This window comes from Ciconia boyciana, chromosome 2 (assembly GCF_034638445.1).
Source record: "Ciconia boyciana chromosome 2, ASM3463844v1, whole genome shotgun sequence".
Lineage (NCBI taxonomy): Eukaryota > Metazoa > Chordata > Aves > Ciconiiformes > Ciconiidae > Ciconia > Ciconia boyciana.
The window spans coordinates 635949-653229 of record NC_132935.1 but is presented as its reverse complement, the minus strand read 5'-3'; the positions used below and the strand labels follow the sequence as shown (position 1 = coordinate 653229).

The following is a 17281-nucleotide window of genomic DNA, read 5'->3' as shown; positions in this document are numbered from 1 at the left end:
TCCCAGGGCTGCAGAGCTGTGCTCGGCGGCTTTCGTTTCCATCCTCACGTCCCACACCTCCTCCTCCCCGAGCCTGCAGAGTCCTGTGGCTCCTGGGCTTGACCTCTCCCTGCCCCACAGGTCTCCAAGCTAGTCCACGCCATCAAGATGGGCTGGATCAAGCCCCGTAAGCCCAAGGACGACACACCTACATACTACGACCTCTGGGCCCATGAGGATCAGAACTCCATCCTGGGCCGCCACAAGATGCACGTCCCAGCCCCCAAGATGAAGCTGCCTGGGCACGAGGAGTCCTACAACCCCCCACCCGAGTACCTGCTCAGCGAGGAGGAGGTGGGGGGGGGTGAGCGGCCAGGAGCCACAGGGGAAAGCACGGGGCACACGGGGAGCTCAGGACCCGAGGGAGGCTGTGCTGGGGAGGGCGGCGGGGGAAGTGCTGCACCTTGGAGGGGCACCCTGGAGACCATGTCATGTCGAGATGAGTCGAGACCTTGCAAGGAAAATGAAAGCGAAGGTTCCTCAGCCCCCCTGAATAAAAACAGAAGTGGGGCCACCTCCCAGGGAGCGCGGTGTCCCTGCGACCGCAAGGTACAGCCTCCAGGCTAGGCTACTGCGGGGTGTCCTGGTGCGGGGGTCATCCTGGCACGCTGCATCCAGAGGCACGGTCAGCCCAGGGGCTGGGGGGCAAAAACAGGCAGCAAAACCCCGGCAGGCTGAGGAGGGCTCGGCTGGAGGCAGACAGGGAGCCTTGGGGCAGAGGGGGTAAGCGCGGTGTCTTGCGGAGCGGCACGGTGCTGGCCGGCGAGAAACCCGCTCGAGGATGGTTCTTGCTGGGCTCGGGGGGGGGTATCGGGGCTGGGGCGGCGGCACCTCGCCATCCAGGGGTCCTGCCAGCCCTGCTGACCCAGGTCCCCTCTGCCCCGCAGAAGCTGGCCTGGGAGCAGCAGGAGCCGGCCGAACGGAAGCTGAACTTCGTGCCGCAGCAGTACCGGTGCCTGCGGGCAGTGCCTGCCTACTCCCGCTTCATCCACGAGCGCTTCGAGCGCTGCCTGGACCTCTACCTCTGCCCGCGCCAGAGGAAAATGCGGGTGAGGGCTTCTCCTACCCCAGCACCCCTCACCTGGGTGTCCTGGAGACGTCTCAGACTGGCCTCTGCTCGAGCCTGTGTGTGCCCCGATGCCACCCAGCTGGTCAGGGGACCGCGACGCTCTGGGGCACAAACTGCTGCTCCTGCAGGCCTCTCGCCCCTCACCTACCCGCAACGCCAGGCCCGGCTCGCTGCAGAGCTCCTGAGCTGGAATGGGGGCCATGCCCATGCTTACAAAAGCACTGTCCTGTGATCCCCCTCTGGCTCAGAGCCCCGAGCCTGGGCTTTCCAGCCGGAGCCTGCCCGGGGGCCGCGCAGCCCGTGCACGCAGGGCACCAGCACCGGTGCCGGCGGAGCACCGGGGGGGCCGAGGTGTGTCTCACTGCCTGCCTCTCGCAGGTCAACGTGGACCCGGAGGACCTGATCCCCAAGCTGCCGAAGCCGCGGGACCTGCAGCCCTTCCCGACCACCCAGGCCCTGGTAAGTGGATGCGCGGAGCCGGGGGGGCTGCTGTGCGTGTCCGAGGCAGTGGGCTGTGCCCAAGCCAGTCCTGGTGAGACCAGGCGTGCCCACGCACCCGTAACGGCTGTTCTGGGCTCAGCTGCTGCCTGCTTGCCCTGGAGGGAGAGGACCTGCCCTGCAGCCCGTGCCGGGCAGAGCCAGGCTGCCGTGGGGTCCTGCCCGCAGCGGTGAGGCAGGCCTGGGGTCGGTGCCATGGCGGACGGGCAAAGCAGGGGACCTGCCCCAGGAAAAGAGCAGGGGCCCCGGGTCTGGTCACGCAGGGCGGTCGGTGGCACGCAGACCTCTGCTTTCCTCTAGACACGAATGACCCCAGGCCCCCTCTGCCTCCTTGAGGAGCCCAGGGCAGTGTGGGGACGTCCCCACAGAGGAGCCGCTGGGCTGCGTGGGGCCCTCACCCTCCTCCCGTCTCCCTCCCCAGGTCTACCGTGGGCACACCAGCCTGGTGCGTTGCCTCAGCATCTCTCCCAGCGGGCAGTGGCTGGTGTCAGGTAAGGATTCGCTGCCCAGACCGGGGCATCCCGGCCACACCGGGCACCGCTGGCCTGGCTCCAGCGCTGGAGCCGGTCTCGGTGTCACCCCGTGCCAGTGTGGGGCTTGGGGCAGCCAGGCTGCTGCCCCGTGCACGTTTGAGAGCCGGGGTTCCCGTGAGCGGTCGGGCGCCAGGGAGCCTGCCAGCCCCCTCCACCGGTGCACGGCTGTCGGGGAAGCCTGGGCAGGAGGCTGGGAGCATCCCTGGGAGTCCTGCGGCTGCCCGAGCCGGCAGCGTGTGTCCCCCAGTCTGTGGGAAGGCGCGTTGCCTCCAGAAAGCTCCGTGGGTTTTTCCAGCCGCTCTCGGGACCCCACCCAGGAGCCTGCGTCCCTCCCGCTCAGCAGTGGAGAAAGTGAGGCAGGAGGAGTAAACGCGGAGCCCTGTGCGGCCGGCCGGAGGCTGGAGATTGAGAGCAGATGGCAGTTTAACAGCCCACAAAGGCACATGTGCTTTTTATAGCGCTGGAGTTTCCAGGCTGCCAGCTCCTGGTGGCCGCGGTGTCGGTTGGTTGCACAACGTGGAATTCCTGGCCCCGGGCTGGGAAAGTGGCTGAAATCAGGCGTTAAAAATAACCCGACCTGCGGGGACACGCGCGCACCGCTGGCTACCTGCTCCTGCCACGCCTGCCCGTGGAGAAGCCTGTCCGGGGAGCTGCCCGCCCGGGGAGCTGCCTGCATCTTGCAGCTAGACGGGGCCGCACCGTGCCGTGCCGAGCTGAGCCAGGCATGCTGCCAGCACGGCAGCTGCGCCGGGAGCCGTGCGCGTCAGGAGGGGGACCATGGGCAGAGACGCGGTGCTGGAGGGAGCGGGGTGGGGGCCTGTTCTCTCGGCAGCAGCCCCCGATCACGTCTTGCCTTCGTGGTGCTGGAGCTGCCGTCACGCGGAGGAGCTGCCGGGGAATCGCGGGCACCGGGGCATTGCTGCGTCCCTCTCGCTGCTCCCAGTGCTCCTCCCCAAAGACTGCGAGCAGGCACGGGGCTGCTCTCCCCTCTGGCGTGGGGACGTGCCCCGGAGCCCCGTGCTGCTGAGCCGAGCCATGGCAGCCCCCGGTGCAGCGTGCCTGGGGGGAGCCGTGCCTGGCCCTGGCCCTGGCCCTGGCCCTGGCCCTGGCCCACGCCGTCCTGTCCTGCAGGCTCCGATGACTGCACGGTGCGGTTCTGGGAGGTGTGCACGGCTCGCTGCATGAAGACCCTGCCCGTGGGCGGCGTGGTGAAGAGCGTCGCTTGGAACCCCAACCCCACCGTCTGCCTGGTGGCCATCTGCGTGTGAGTGTCCCAGCGTGGCCTTAATCGTCCTCCAGCCAGGAGCTCCCCGAGCTGGAGCAGTTGCAGGATTTCCCCTCCCAAAGCCTGTCCAGCCTCCGAGGAGCACCTGTAAACTCGTGGCACCCCCAGCAGCGAGGATGGCTACACTGTGGTGTGCAAAGCCACCTCTGCTCGCTGTGACGCTGCCTCCCGCTTCATTTGGTGGCCCTCATTCTTCTGTGGAGGAACCAGTCAGTCCCCACCATCCTTCCTGGGGCATTCAGGCTATGACAGAGCTCCCCCGTATGCTCCCTCTTCTCTCTTTGCTGGCCTACGGAAGGGCCTGACTGCTCGCAGAGTCCCACACGTCCCTCCCCGTGGCCCTGGCCCTGTGCTGGGGCCATCCCCTGGCGGCGCAGGGCTTGCAGAGGGGTTTCCTCTCCTCGGCGGTGCCCTGACCCACACATTCGTCCCACTCTGCAGGGAGCAGTCGGTGCTGCTGGTGAACCCCTGCCTCGGGGACAAGCTGCTCTACGGGGCCACCGACCAGCTGCTCGAGTCCTACGTGGCGCCGGAGGAGGAGCGGGTCCAGCCCGTGCAGTGGGTGACGGCCACCACGGAGGAGCACAGCAAAGGCGTCCGGCTGGTCGTCCAGCACAGCAAGGTCGGGACGGGGAGGCCCCGCGGGAGCCAGGCTGGCCAGGGGCCTGCTCCCTGGGGAGGCGTTGGGGCAGTCCCGCTACGGGTCTGAGCCATGGCTCTCTCCCTCCCCGCTCTCCCCAGGCCGTGAAGCAGGTGACCTGGCACGGCAAAGGCGACTACTTCGCCAGCGTTGTCTCTGACAACAGCAACATGCAAGTGCTGATTCACCAGACCAGCAAGCGCTGGAGCCAGAACCCCTTCCGCAAGAGCAAGGGGCTGGTGCAGTGCGTGCTCTTCCACCCCATCCGGCCCTACTTCTTCGTGGCCACCCAGCGCTACGTCCGCGTCTACAACCTCCTCAAGCAGGAGCTCACCAAGAAGCTGATGACGAACTGCAAGTGGGTGTCCAGCATGGCCATCCACCCTGGAGGTACGTGGCCTGCGTGCACCCCAAGGCGCTGCCAGGTCTTGTGAGCCGGTGCAGAGCGTCCTGCTCAGCCGAGCTGCCCGGGGCGCAGGCAGGGCTCTGGCTGCTGGCAGGACACCATGGGGTTTGCTGGGGACCCCAGTAATACCCTGTTCCCTCTCACAGGCGACAACATCATCTGCGGCAGCTACGACAGCAAGCTGGCCTGGTTCGACCTGGACCTCTCCACCAGACCCTACCAGCTCCTGCGGTGAGCCGCGGGGCCCGGGCCAGCCTCTGGCTGCTCCCCGTTAACCTGCCCGCAGCCCCACAAGCCCCACGCGGCCTCTTCCCAGGGCCGTTCCCTCTCCTGGGACCTGGCAGGAGGATGGCGCTCGTCGGGGCTGTGCCAGGAGCAGCCATCCCTGCCCGGCGTGTTGGTGTCTCACGGCTCTCATGTGCCGGGGTGGGGGACGGTGACCACAGCTCTCCCGGGGCTCAGGGCAGGGCAAAGCCTCTATGGCAGTAGGTGCTGGGCTGGTTTGAGCTGCCCACAGCGGGTCCCAGTCTGTCCCAGGTGCCCTCTCCCCTCCCATACTTAGGGTCATTCACAGCAGAGCTTGGGGTCCGTAAAGCCTGGCCGTGCGCAGACCCAGGCGCCCCGGCCGAGGGTCGGGACAGGGGCCGAGCGTCCACCCCTTGCCCTGACATCGCGCCCACCGTCTTTGCAGGCACCACAAGAAAGCGCTGCGGAGCGTGGCCTTCCACAAGCACTACCCGCTCTTCGCCTCGGGCTCCGACGACGGGACTGTCATCGTTTGCCACGGCATGGTCTACAAGTACGTGGGGGGAGGAAGCCACGGGGGTTCAGTGTCGGCTCCCCTCTCCTCCAGCAAGCCGCGGCACGGCGGAGCCCTAGAGGAGCTGCTGCACAGGGAGGGCGCGGTGCTGCCTGCTCCTTGCCGGGGGAGCAGCGCTTGTGGGGTGACCCTGGGGGTACCCCAGGGAGGTCAGAGGGAGGGAGCCAAAGCCCTGCATTGACCTGTCTCCTCCACCACAGCGACCTGCTGCAGAACCCACTGCTGGTGCCCGTGAAGGTTCTGAAGGGCCACGTGCTGACGTTGGACCTGGGTGTCCTCGACGTGCTCTTCCACCCCACCCAGCCCTGGGTCTTCTCCTCTGGCGCCGACGGCACCGTCCGGCTCTACACGTAGCTGCTGCCCAGGGCCCGCGCACCCCCAACCCGACACCAGCACCCTGCGGGCGCGGGGCAGCGCCAGGACCACCGCGCTCTGCCGGGAACGTCGCTCCCCCTCCTGCACGCAGACTCCCGGGGCCTTTCTCATTAAACTCTTTTGGATACAACCCTGCGCCGCTTTGTCCTGCATTGCCGGCTCAGCCCGGGCTGGACCGAGGCCGTGGGGACACGTGGGTCCCCTGCCAGAACCCGCTCGTTGCTGCTGCCTCCCCCAGCCCAGCGCGGTGCCCTCCGGCCGGCACGGCTGCCTTTCCCCGGAGCTCTTGCGGCGTTCGCCGTCGCTGCCTGGCCCTGGAGCTCACCGCGGCCCCCGGCCAGGAGAGCTGCTCCCACACAGTGGTATTGAGCAGGCAGGACCTGTCCGGTCCCAGCCCTGGCTGACCCCCGTCCCTGTGGGGAAGCCACCCACCACAGTGGCTGCGTGCTGGAGAGCTGGGCCGCACGTCACCGTCCCTCCCTCCCCGGAGTACCCCAGGTGCGGGGAGGATGGTGGGGCAGAGGAAGGACGGGGCAGGTGGTGGGATGGAGGGATGGAAGGGTCAAGGGCGGGCAGAGGATGGGATGAAGTTGATCTCAGCCCTCCCCAGGGTCTCCAGTTGCCCCCGCCCCAGTTCCAGCCCCCCCACCCCCCCCCCCCCCCCACCATGGCAGGGGGAGTTGGGGGGGCATCACCTGCCCCCTGCACTGGTGCCCCCAGCAGTGGGCACATCCCGCGGCGCCTGGCCCAGCCCGGGGCTCCGGGCTGGCCCCGCCATGCACCAGCCCCAGGGGTGCAGTGGCTCCTGGGCTGCAGCAGGTCCCAGCCCCGAACCCGGGCTGGGGACGTGCACCAGGGCTGGCATGGGACCTGCTGACAGACCAGGGCTGGCATGGCACACGCGCCCGCCAACGGGAACCCCGACACCCTCTGCCCCACAGCTGGCCCCACGTGCACCTGGTGCAAGGACTCGGCGAGCAGCCTCAACCCAAAAGGCATGAGGTCCCCACCCCCAGCACCCCTCTAACCCCAGCAGCAACCCCCCCATAGTCACAGGGGTCAGCCTAGGTGGGGGGCAGAGCCCCCTGCCCATGGTCCCGGCAGAGGATTCCTCACGCGCTGCCCTCGGCACCCTGCGGTCCGACAGCCACCGTGAGCTCATCCCACACATGAGCTCAGCACTGGCCACAGGCCAGGATGGCCACGGGATCCAGCCGGGACCCTCCCTGGCCCGTGCACCCACATGGCTGGGGGCTGCCGGGAGCCAGCATGGCCCCCCCCGGAACGCAGCGCCCTGCAGGACCCCCGCTGCGGGGTCCCACATCACCTGGGCTTGTCCCAGAGTGGGGCCGTGGGCCAGGGCTGGCACCAAACCCAACGCAATGAGCCCACCTAGGGCTTCCACTTAAGGAGTCGAAGAAGGCTGAGGGCGGACCGGGGGGTCCCCGATTGCCCCGAGGCTGGCAGGAGGGGTGGGAGGGCCTGGCCCAGCCCCAGCCCGGGTGCAGCCCAACTCCCTGCCCAGTCATCCCAGGAATCCCCCCGCCACGCCAGAGCTGCACAGCTGGAGAGGCTGTGAGAGCTTTCAGAGCTGTTTTGGCCCAGGGAGCAGGTAGGGCTGCAGGATTGTCCCACGGCAACGGAAGGGCCCCGGCAGCCACGCGGCCCCGTGCAGAGGTGGCAGCCAAGGGAGCACCAGAGCCCACGAGCACTGCTGTGCCGTGCCAGGGCCAAGAGCTCACAGGCCACCTCCTGCCACCAAGCCCCAAGCAGCCTCTCCACCCTCCCTGCAGCACTGGGCACGAACCACTCCTGCCTGTCTCACAGCAGCTCTGCTCTGCCCTGGCCTGTTCACTCTGAGCCCTACTGACACCCAGACTACCACTGACACTGCAAGGCCTGCTGGATGCAGGTGTCACTGCTGAGTGCTGAGGAGGAGCACCGCTAGGAGGATGGTGCCAGGTCGTGCCTCAGGACCACTGCCACCCCACACCTCCCTTGGCTGCTTCTGGTTACAGAGGAAGCGCCCACAGAGGCACCCGCCCAGCCCCCTGCTCCCCGTATCACACACATCCCAGCGAAGGAGCCCAGGCAGCAGAGCGGGGCCAGGAGCAGCAGGAACTGGAACAGGATCAGAAGCCAAAGGAGAAAAAGAACCAGAGCAGGGGGCTCCAGTGTAGGGACAGAAACCCACGGCAAGGAGCAGGGGCACCACCAGCGCCACTCGCACGGGGCAGGACCAGCTCGGGGGGGCCCCATGAGTGGAGCCAGGGCCAGCGCTGGGCTTCCCCTTTGGCAAGGAGGGGGGAGAAGAGACCCAGCATCTTCCTCCAAAGGGGATCCCTGCGCGGCCGGCAGTTTCCCCTGTGCCACAGGCTCGCCCAAGCCCCCGCCATGACCTGGCTCACACAGGGGCAGGGGGGCCACCCCGCCTCTTCACCCCACCACAACGCTTGAGGAGCAAACAGCTTTATTTAAAAATATGTTTATGTACATGTGTGTTGAGAGGACAGTCACATTCGTTGAGCAGGGCCCCAGGGGGGCAGGACCCTGGCATTCAGCATCGGGGAGCAGCAGGGTGGGACGAGGGGCTGGAGGCAGCTGGGGGGGCTCAGGCTCAGTCCTGCTCCCAGCTGAGTGGGAGCCATGCAGAGAGCGACGAGGGACCCTGCCTGCCCGTGGCTCCAGGCTGGCTGCAGCCCCTTCCCTCCACACGCTGCCACCGAGGTCCCCTGCCCAGGACCCTCATCCCGTAAGTCAACCAGGACCCCGTGCAGCAGCCCGCAGAGAGGAGCTGTGTCCCCAGCGTGTCCTCCGGCCACCGCAAGTGCCCCGGCCAGGCCGAGCCGGCCCTGGAACGGGGCAGCGGAGGCGCTGGGCTGGGCAGGCTCCCGCAGGCTGGCGAGAGTAGAGGAAGACGATGGGGCTGCCGCGGAGGCAGGCGAGCCAGGCCCCAGGCAGGTGCTCGATGCAGGAAGACGTGGCAGCGCCTGTGGGGGCCCCAGGCCGTGGGGCTCATGGCGAGAAGCCGACCCAACTATTGCTGCAGCGGAGCTGGGGCGTCCCGGGGCTCACAGGATCCTGACGAGGCGGCCCAGCGTCTCTGCCACCTTCACACGGACAGCGGGGACGGGGTCCTTCAGGAGCAGGTTCAGAGCTGGAAGGAGCAGAGCACAGACGTGCCAGGGGCCACAGGGCCATGGCCACCCGCCCCTGGCCCTCGCCGCATCCTGGCTTTGCTCCATCACACAAGGAGGGAGAAACTCCACTCCAGTCCCAGGGATGCTGGGCCCCTCTGCCAGCCCCCTCCCCTGCTCCAGCCCCGTCACACACCCCAGGGGAGAACAGGCACCCTAAGTCCTCTTCAGCCACCCAGGAGCCCCCAGCTCTGCAGCCCGGGGACCAGCCCGGGGACCAGCAGGATGGCGCTGCGGAGGCTGCTGGCCCTGCGCCCTGGGGCGGTGGGACTGGGAGGGCTCCCCGGGGCGTGGGGCTCAAACTGGTGGGGCTCCTCCTGCACCGCCCTGGGGAGGGAAAGGGCCCCAGCGCAGGGGTCCGAGGCCAGGGAGGGGAGCGGAGCCCAGAGCTGAGCGGCCGGGGGCCCGCGGGGCCGTGCAGACGCTTGCCGAGCCAAGCCTCCCCTATCAGCACGATTTCCTAATGCCTGGAACAGCTCCCGGTAGTAAGAAAACAATCCAGGTAGTTTTTCCTAGCAGTAAAAGTATAATAATATTTTTCCAGTAGCTTGTTTACCCGGCGCAGGCGAGCCCTCGCCTCCCTCCCGATCCCCCCCGCTCCCGCGGCGAGCCAGGCTCCCCTGATTTATGTGCCCGCTTGCTTCCCGCTCGCGGCATCCTCGTGCCTCGCCGGGCCCAGCCGCGGGGGTGCCCCGGGGCGGGCTGTAACGCCGAAGCCCCCCCGGACCCCGTGCGGCTGAGCCACTCAACACGGGAAGCTCGCGCAACCCAATCCAGGCCTGCTCGCTCCAGCGATTACTCACACACAGGCAGATTATCTTTCACTTGTTTCAAACAGACAGGCCTCTTTCTTCTGGAAGGGCTCAGGGAGCCAACGGAAAGATAGTTTTTCCTTTTTTAGTGTTTTTTAAGCTCCCTTGGAACAATCCAAAAGTTTCCATGCATTACTATATACTATGAGGTCACTAGTGACAGGGAAAAAATCCCTGAAATCCAGGAAAATTACTTAACTCTGCTCCAAAATGCCACCAGCTTCAAGTCGACTTTTTATTAGCCCTTCATAATGAGCCTTTACTCTGCCTTTTAACGGTTAACACGTTGCAAACAAACGCTGCGAGTCCCCTCCTGCTTACGCTAAGCCACTGCAAATGCCCCGTGAGCCCCGACAGACGCCCGGGGCAGGAGCAGCCGGGTAGAGCCGTGCTTGGATGCGGGGCTCGGGGTTCGCCCAGCACCCACCAGCAGAGCCCCGCTCCCAGGCGAGCTGCAACCTCGGACCCGGGATGCCCGCAGGGTGCAGACCCACTGCCACCCCAGCATCCCCACGCCGACTGCTCGGCCCCTCACAGCACCTTGGCTTTCCAGCCCAGGCCCCCCCCCATGTCCGGTGCCCGCAGGTGCTGGGCTCAGCCTGGCCACGGCTCTGGCCTCACGGGCCGACCACGGGGTCGGGGACGTTCCCCGTGTCCCCCGGCTCACCCCAGTGCTGCCTGGGGACAGCGCTGGATCTCACCACACCGGCGCATCTGGGAGGGAGCGGGATCCCACTGCAGCCTCGTCCCTCTGCGATAGCCTAAAGCCCCTGAGCTGCTGGTGCCCGGGGGCCCGTGGGAGGCTGCCCCAGGCGCTGCCCGTGCCCCGGCCCCGAGAGCCGAGCAGGAGCCTCGGGCCCAGCAGCCCCAGAGGCTGGGGAGCCCCAGCTCACGGGGCTGAGCTCCGGCTCCAGCGGGCAGAGGCGAGTCCCCGCTCCCCAGCAGCGAAAGCTGCGGGTGGCAGCACCTACTCACCCGAAATGAGTTGGTCCAGGTCCACTTGCTGACAGTGGTCTTCGTCCACGTGCAGCACAAGGAAGCCTGAGGAAGAATTTCAGAGTCAGGGCTTGGTTTGGATCCCACCGAGGAGCCCCACATCCGAGGAGGCAACGGCGGCACGCTGCCGCGCACCAGGTCACTTGTCCCTGCGTCAGTGTGCTGTGCGGCACCTCAACAGAAACCCCGCAACAGCCGCTCAGGTGAGGACCACCGTCAGTGCTGTACACACGTTGTCTAACGTGCGCCCTAAGGAGTCGCCTGCCAGCGTTTCTGCCTCCTGCAGCTCCGGTAACCTGTCCTAAAGCATCGCTGGGCGCAGCCGAGGTCTGCGCTGAAAGCAGCAAAACCTCCCCCCACGTGCAAACTTCAAGGGGTAAAAGCAAGGCTGGGTGCAGCCCACAGGCAGCCCGGTGCTGCTGCAAACCAGGGTCTCTACGGGCATTGCCCATGGCAGGTCGTCACCCAAACCATGGCACGACCCGGCCACGTGCTTTCCACCTCAGCTGGTCACAGCAGACACCGTACACCCAGCCAGCATTAGTGGCAAGCGGCTGGAGAAAAGTTCCTGGGGTGCTGGCACCACCCGGGGACATCGCACGAGTGCCTGCCCCCTGGCCTGGGCACAGCAAGACGCAGGTCGGTGCTCTGCGGGACGGAGGCACCCGATGACCCGGCCGTTTCCAGCAGCCCTGCTCATCCGCCGTGCCCTCCCAGCAGAGCGGGGACCAAAAGCATTCCCAGGACAACAGGGACAGGTACGCACCCCTTCTGGGGAGGGGACACCCACGCGAAACCCGAGGAGCAGCTTGGGAGCAGGACCCCAGCGCAACCTTACCGATGAACATGGGCGCAGCTGCTCGGATGTCCACCCAGTTGCTCTTGAAGTAGAACAGGTTGGTTAAGATCAGGCGGTTCAGCATCTCCGGGTAGCTCTGCATCTAGGGGAGAAAGAGCCACCGAGGAAGTCACGCAGGACACGAGACCGGCTGCCTGCAGCACTGGCACCATCTCCTGCAAGCCCGGAGCTCCTGGGGAGGCCGAGGTCACTCCAGGAAGACACTGGGGCTGGGGGGGCCCTGCCCTGGGGGGACGCAGCGGCAGGACCCAGAGGACCTTACGGACCAGCGGCCCCCGCACGAGCCCCGCCGGGCTGCGCCGAGCCCCGCCGGCAGTGCCGGCACCGGTGCCACGGGCTCTGGCAGCCGCTCACCAGGTGCTTGCAGACGTTGTTCATGAACTCGCCGTAGTGCAGACTCCTGTCCTCCCGCAGGTGGTTGAGGAACATGTCGCAGAGCCCCTCGCAGCCCATGCTGGGGCCACACATGCGCAGAGCAAACTTGCAGGCCTGCGGCACAGGGAGGGAAGGCTGCAGCGGGCTCTCGAGAGCTCGGCGCCTCGCAGGATGCCCGTGCTGAGGCAGAGGACCCCCGTTCCTGCCGGCCAGCACGGGCAGCGGGACACTCACTTTGACGACCTCCGGCTTCGGGTCCTGGAGGTGCAGCAGCAGCGTCACCAGCCCGTTCAGGATCTGCTCGAAGAAGACTTCGCAGCTGCCTTCGCTGAACTTGGTCAGGTTGCCGAAGAGCACGATGGACGACTGGCGGAGGTCAGGCTGCTCCTGCGGGCAGAGGGGACGAGCAGGGCTCAGCGGGAACCGACCTGCGCTGGGCATCTCCCGCCTCGGGGGACGTGCCTGGCAGCGCTGCTCCCACCACCCATCGCCTCGCTTCTCAGGCTGGAGGGCACCGGAGCAGCAAGAGAAACGCTGCCGTCTGTCCCGAACCCTCAGCACCCCCTTCCCAGGCTGCCCTGGTCCTCAGCTGCAGGACCTCAGCTTTTTTTTTTTATTTGTTTTTTGAAAACCATTTTAGATGATCCTTCACCAGGAAATAACAAAACCAGCCATGGGCTGAGGACAGGCTCTGTTGGGGGTGTAAATTTACTCCCTCCCACCTAATGACTCCACAAAAACACAGCCCCCCGCCTCTTCATCCCAAATTTCGGCCACCGTCATCCCCGTTTGCTCCTGCTGGTCTGGAGCCCCCCACCAGCTGGCAGGAAGCACCCGGGAGGTGCTGGGGACCGAGCTCGGGGCCGGGGGTGCTGAGCAGGGGCAGAGCAGCGGCGCAGAGCTGGGGAGGGAGCCGGGGAACTCCTGGCTGCAGTTCTGCTCCGGCCAGAGGGAGCAGCAGAGAAGATGACGCCCCCGAAGCCGGAGCGTGGGGCGCAGCAAGGGCCTGGCCAAGGGGGGACGCTCCGGCGGGACGGCAGCAGCTCAGCGCAGGAGCAGAGGACCGGGCTCAAGCCCAGGGACGGGCTGCGAGCTGAGCGGGAGAAGCATCAAACTTCCCTGTGGTGATGCTGGAGGGGTTTTGGAGGGGAACAGAGACTGCTAAAGGCAGCAAAACCCCCTGGGACAGACACCCACAGAGGACCTCCCTGCTCCCCCCGGCCTCGCTCTGCCCTTGCTCCTACCCCAGGGCACCCACGTAACCCAGCTCGGGCTCAGCCCCGCGCCCAGAGCTTCCTGCTGCCCGGGAGGAGTCGAGGTCCAAGCGGACAACACAACGGGCACCTCTGCTTCCCAGCCGCGCCGCGTCCTCACGCAGCCCGTGCTGAGCTCCCAGCTGGGGACGCGGCGCCCCGACCTCCTTCCCCCAGCTCCGCAGCGCTGCCTGCGCCCAGGGATGTGCCCCGCAGCATCCAAGCAGCCTCCTGCTCCTCCCGCACACATCCCCTGCGTTAAGCGGGTTCTGGCTCGGCAGACGAGCCGTTTCAGACACGCCAGCAAAGGCACGAGCTCGGCTTCCCTGGCACAGCCGGGGCGCTGCCTTACGCTGTCGAAGAAGGGCCGGATCCTGATGGCGATGTGCAGGAGCATGGACTGGACGTCTCTGTCCTCCACGTGATCCAGGAGCTTGGAGAGACTGGACATGGCCTCCAGCGCGACCAGGTTGTGGGGGTCGTCTTTGTCATCCATGCCGTTGACCATGGATGCCAGGAGCTTGGCCCCGTGCTTCCTCACCTGCGAGGGAAGCGGCAAGAAAAGTGGTCGCCGCGGGGGGAGCCTGGCAGGGGGGCTGGCGGGGACACGTCCCCTGGGCGCCCTGCAGCAGGCTCCTGCCCCACGCCGCGCTTCCAGCCAGAAAGAGCTGGAAGGAGACAAATTACGACCGCCGCAGGCAAAGCGTCTTCGGCACAGGCCAGTCATTGCACGCGGTAACTGCTTACCGCAGTCACCGGTTCCCCTCCTGCTGGAACCATCAATGCAGTATTTCACCGTGTAATTAGAGCTGGTGTATACACAGCAAAGGGGGAAATTAAGTTTGCATAAGCCACGTTAACTCTGCCATCGCTTAACTCCGAGCGCTCGACTCTGCAAACTGCGCCGTGCTACCCAGCGTGGCTTACAGAGCCCCGCTGTAAGGGGCAAGGATGGACAGACGGACTGCTGTCCCTGAGCCACCCGGGCCGGTAGGAGCCCTGGAGCTCGCCCAGACCCCTGCCTGCCCAGCCTCGCCAGGCTGGCATCGCTCCGGGCTGCCCGAGCAGATCAGGGACGGGAGCATCCGCAGCACGGTCCGGGAGGCGGCTCTCCCGATGGGCTGGAAACGCGGCTGCGCTCCGGCTGGGGCGAGCAGAGGAGCCGGCAACAGCTCGTCTCTGCCATCGCCCTAATTGCACGGGCTCATCTCCGCCCTCCTCATCCTCGCCGGGCTGTGCTGTCAGCGCTGATGGTTTCTTGCTTCCCCGGGGCAGCGCTCCGGCTCGCGCAGCCCAGAGTGCCGGATGCCGTCAGAGCAGCGGCTCTGACCGGGCTACGCCAGCAGAACGGCATTTTTAGTAGCTACTTATATTTTAGCAGCAGATCATGGTAGTGTAGCGCCTGTCTTGGGGCTGGCCCGCCCGTGGTCTCTTCCCAGGGTTTGGCACGGGCAAGCACAGGAGCGGGGCGCCTGCCGAGCCCCCGCCCTGCCGCCGACCAGCCGTCAGGTAAGGAGAGCTGCGGGCTCAGGCCGGCAGCCCCAGGCAGCCCGATGCTCCCACGCCCGTGGGGTTTGCGGCGGCGGCTCCTCTCCCGGGCAGGACAGGGGGTTTAAGCTGCCGCTTCCCAGCTGCAAGGTGCATCTGGATCCCGGCGGGGACCAGAGCGCCCTGTGCCTGCCCTCCCCGCAGCGCTTCACTTTGGAGAGCGGGGATACCGACTCCTGCCCGAACCCCGTCGTCGGGACAGGGGATCGCTTTGCTTTTAAGGATCCATTTGTCAGCCGGCAAAACCACCGCGGCAGCAGGAAGGAGCGCTGGGCTCGCAGGTCTTGCGCAGGCGCCATGCTGCTGCCTGGGCGGGCAGCCCCACGGGTGACCAGCCAGCCTCCCCCCGGGGTGCCAGGCTCTCCTCCAAGCCAGGCTTTTATCAAGATACCTCCTAAAGCGTGTCTGAAGACCCACCCTGTCTTTGACCAGCAGCATATCCCGGCGGCTACGTGCTCCCTTCTCCCACCCAGCCCCGGCCGGGACTCTCGGGCCGAGCAGCGCCGAGTTTGCTCTCACCTTTTCCGGCGAGCCGGAGGCGATGTTGCCCAGCCCCCGGAGAGCCAGCATCCGCACCAACATGCAGGCGTCCTTCTGCCTCCCCGTCATGTTATCCATGATGGTCTCCAGCAGGATCAGGTCATTCACCACGTTACTATTGAGGAGCTAAAGCAGAAGAGAGCCTCAGCATCCAGAGGACAGGGGCTCCGCGACCCACGAGGGAGACGATGGCTGTGTTTCAGATGCTCTTATTCCTTTACCCCGAGAAAGAGCCCCAGCAGCCTTGATTTGCCCCCCCAGCTCCCGCAGACCCTCACTCCGTATCCACGCCATCCGGAGGCAGGGCTAGGGGAGCCCTCAGCTCCTGCACCCCTAGGGAGGCCCTTGGATTTGGGGAACCCGCAATCATTTGTAACACGTAAATTGAGAAAAACGAGGACCCCGAGTTGGGAAGAAGCGGGAAGCCCGGGCAAGCACCAGGAGAAACCCACGCAGCCTACACCAAAGCAAAATCCTCGCCCCCGAGATCGCCTGCCAGGTGGGATGAGGTGGGCTACGAAGAAGTTGGGGCATTTACAGGGATGGAGGGCCAAAGCCCAGCCCCTGGGCTGGGGAGCAGCCAGCGGCACCGCCAGCTGCTCTTCCAGAGCAGTGCAGGGGCACCCGGAGCCACCGGGAGCATCCCCAGCGGCTGAGCAGCAGCAGAAGCGGAGCTTTTGGCGAGCAGCTCCTCGTTGCCGGAGAGCTCTGAGCGGTGCTGGGAGGAGCCGGCCAGGCAGAGACTCAAGGAGACTGATTCAGGAGACCTGGCTGGAGGGAGACAGCAGGGCTGCTCTCTCGCTGACCCTCCTAACCGAGCCCCCGGGTCGTGGGGAGAGCCACGTACGGAAGCGGGACGTGCTCCAAGGAGCGCTGCTGGCCCTCCCCGGTGGGGCCCAGCTCATCCTGGATGGATCAGGCTCCGCTTTATGGAAAGGAGGTTTAACCGCCGGCAGCGGCAAGGTCGGCAGGAGCCCAGCGCCGACGGGGCACTGCTGGGGAACAACCTCCAGCGCGGCTGCTCTGGGGTTTAGCTCCTCTCGGGCAGAGCCCTGCTCTCTGCTGCTGCCCGGCCCCAGGGCAGGGGGTCAGCGGGGCCGCCCCAGGCTCCAGCCGTGGCGGGGGGCTCCCCAGACGCACCCCCCGTCTCCTGCCACCACCGCGGAGAGACCAGGAGCCCCGGGGCTGAGAGGGACCCCACGACATGAGACCCCGGCACCCCGGAGCCTGATCCACACGCAGGCAACCACGGTGCAGGCACAGAGCTCGGGCCGGACGCCGTGGGCTGCCGGTAGCCACACGCAGGTGCCGACGGCACCCCAGAGCTGGGGTCCCGGGGCTGGCGCGGAGCCCCCCGTCCCGCTGGGACGGGGCAGTGACTGCCATCCCAGGGCAGCGGCTGCACCTCCGCTGCCGGCCGGGGGGCTCTGCGGAGGCCGGGGGAGCGGAGGCTGCCGCACACCGGCCCCGTGCTGCCCGTCTTCCTGCTGCTCCAGCCCAGTGGCCGTTCCCCTCCTCGCTTCCCCTCTGTCATCTCCGTCACTGGCACGGCCGAGAGAAAAGGGACTGAGCTCTCACCTCATCAGTTTTGAGAGAGGGAGACACAGGCATTTGCTTCCTTCCCCTCCAGCTCCACGGTGAGGCAAAGCTGCTATTTTAAACCCTTTAAGGATGCAGAGAGCCAACCACACTCCAAAACTAAAGCAGATTCTGGGACAGGCTCCAAGAGCCGGGCCGGCAGCTCCCCCAGCCAAACAGAAAATAAAAACAGTGCCTTAATCCCAGGCTGCTTAAGCAGCTGAGAATTTAAAAGGTGGTTTATAAGGGGGGATATAGTTCTGCATTGTTGGCATAAGGTGCTCCTTTATGTAACAAAAACTCCTCGAGTGGCCCAGGGCTTTAAGATGGTATGTACGGAGAGATAGTGTTACAGTCTGCTGGCTGCGCTGCCGGCGAGGGGAAAGGACTTGAGTCACTTCATTCCTTAGGGTGGTACGTAAGGACGGAGTTACGGTTTGCTGGCTCATGGCGGTGAT

The 17281-nt window shown here is 66.4% G+C and overlaps 2 protein-coding genes across 7 annotated transcripts in view; one reads left to right on the top strand and one right to left on the bottom strand.

Annotated features, from left to right (window-relative positions):
- Window positions 1-5800, top strand: part of BOP1 (BOP1 ribosomal biogenesis factor) — a 69644-nt gene extending 63844 nt beyond the window's left edge. For both annotated transcript variants that reach the window (XM_072851739.1, XM_072851740.1), the window contains exons 7-16: window positions 121-333; window positions 927-1088; window positions 1487-1567; window positions 2028-2097; window positions 3271-3403; window positions 3866-4046; window positions 4166-4454; window positions 4617-4701; window positions 5162-5269; window positions 5491-5800. In XM_072851739.1, the coding sequence (XP_072707840.1) occupies window positions 121-333; window positions 927-1088; window positions 1487-1567; window positions 2028-2097; window positions 3271-3403; window positions 3866-4046; window positions 4166-4454; window positions 4617-4701; window positions 5162-5269; window positions 5491-5644 (1476 nt within the window). In that variant the 3' untranslated portion in view covers window positions 5645-5800. The remainder of the gene's footprint in view (window positions 1-120; window positions 334-926; window positions 1089-1486; window positions 1568-2027; window positions 2098-3270; window positions 3404-3865; window positions 4047-4165; window positions 4455-4616; window positions 4702-5161; window positions 5270-5490) is intronic.
- Window positions 5801-8111: 2311 nt separating this feature from the next.
- MROH1 (maestro heat like repeat family member 1) overlaps window positions 8112-17281 on the bottom strand; it is a 57008-nt gene continuing 47838 nt past the window's right edge. For all 5 annotated transcript variants that reach the window (XM_072851719.1, XM_072851721.1, XM_072851720.1 and 2 more), the window contains 7 exons: window positions 15225-15371; window positions 13510-13698; window positions 12139-12291; window positions 11884-12018; window positions 11509-11611; window positions 10650-10715; window positions 8112-8822 (listed from right to left, as the gene is read on the bottom strand). In XM_072851719.1, the coding sequence (XP_072707820.1) occupies window positions 8737-8822; window positions 10650-10715; window positions 11509-11611; window positions 11884-12018; window positions 12139-12291; window positions 13510-13698; window positions 15225-15371 (879 nt within the window). In that variant the 3' untranslated portion in view covers window positions 8112-8736. The remainder of the gene's footprint in view (window positions 8823-10649; window positions 10716-11508; window positions 11612-11883; window positions 12019-12138; window positions 12292-13509; window positions 13699-15224; window positions 15372-17281) is intronic.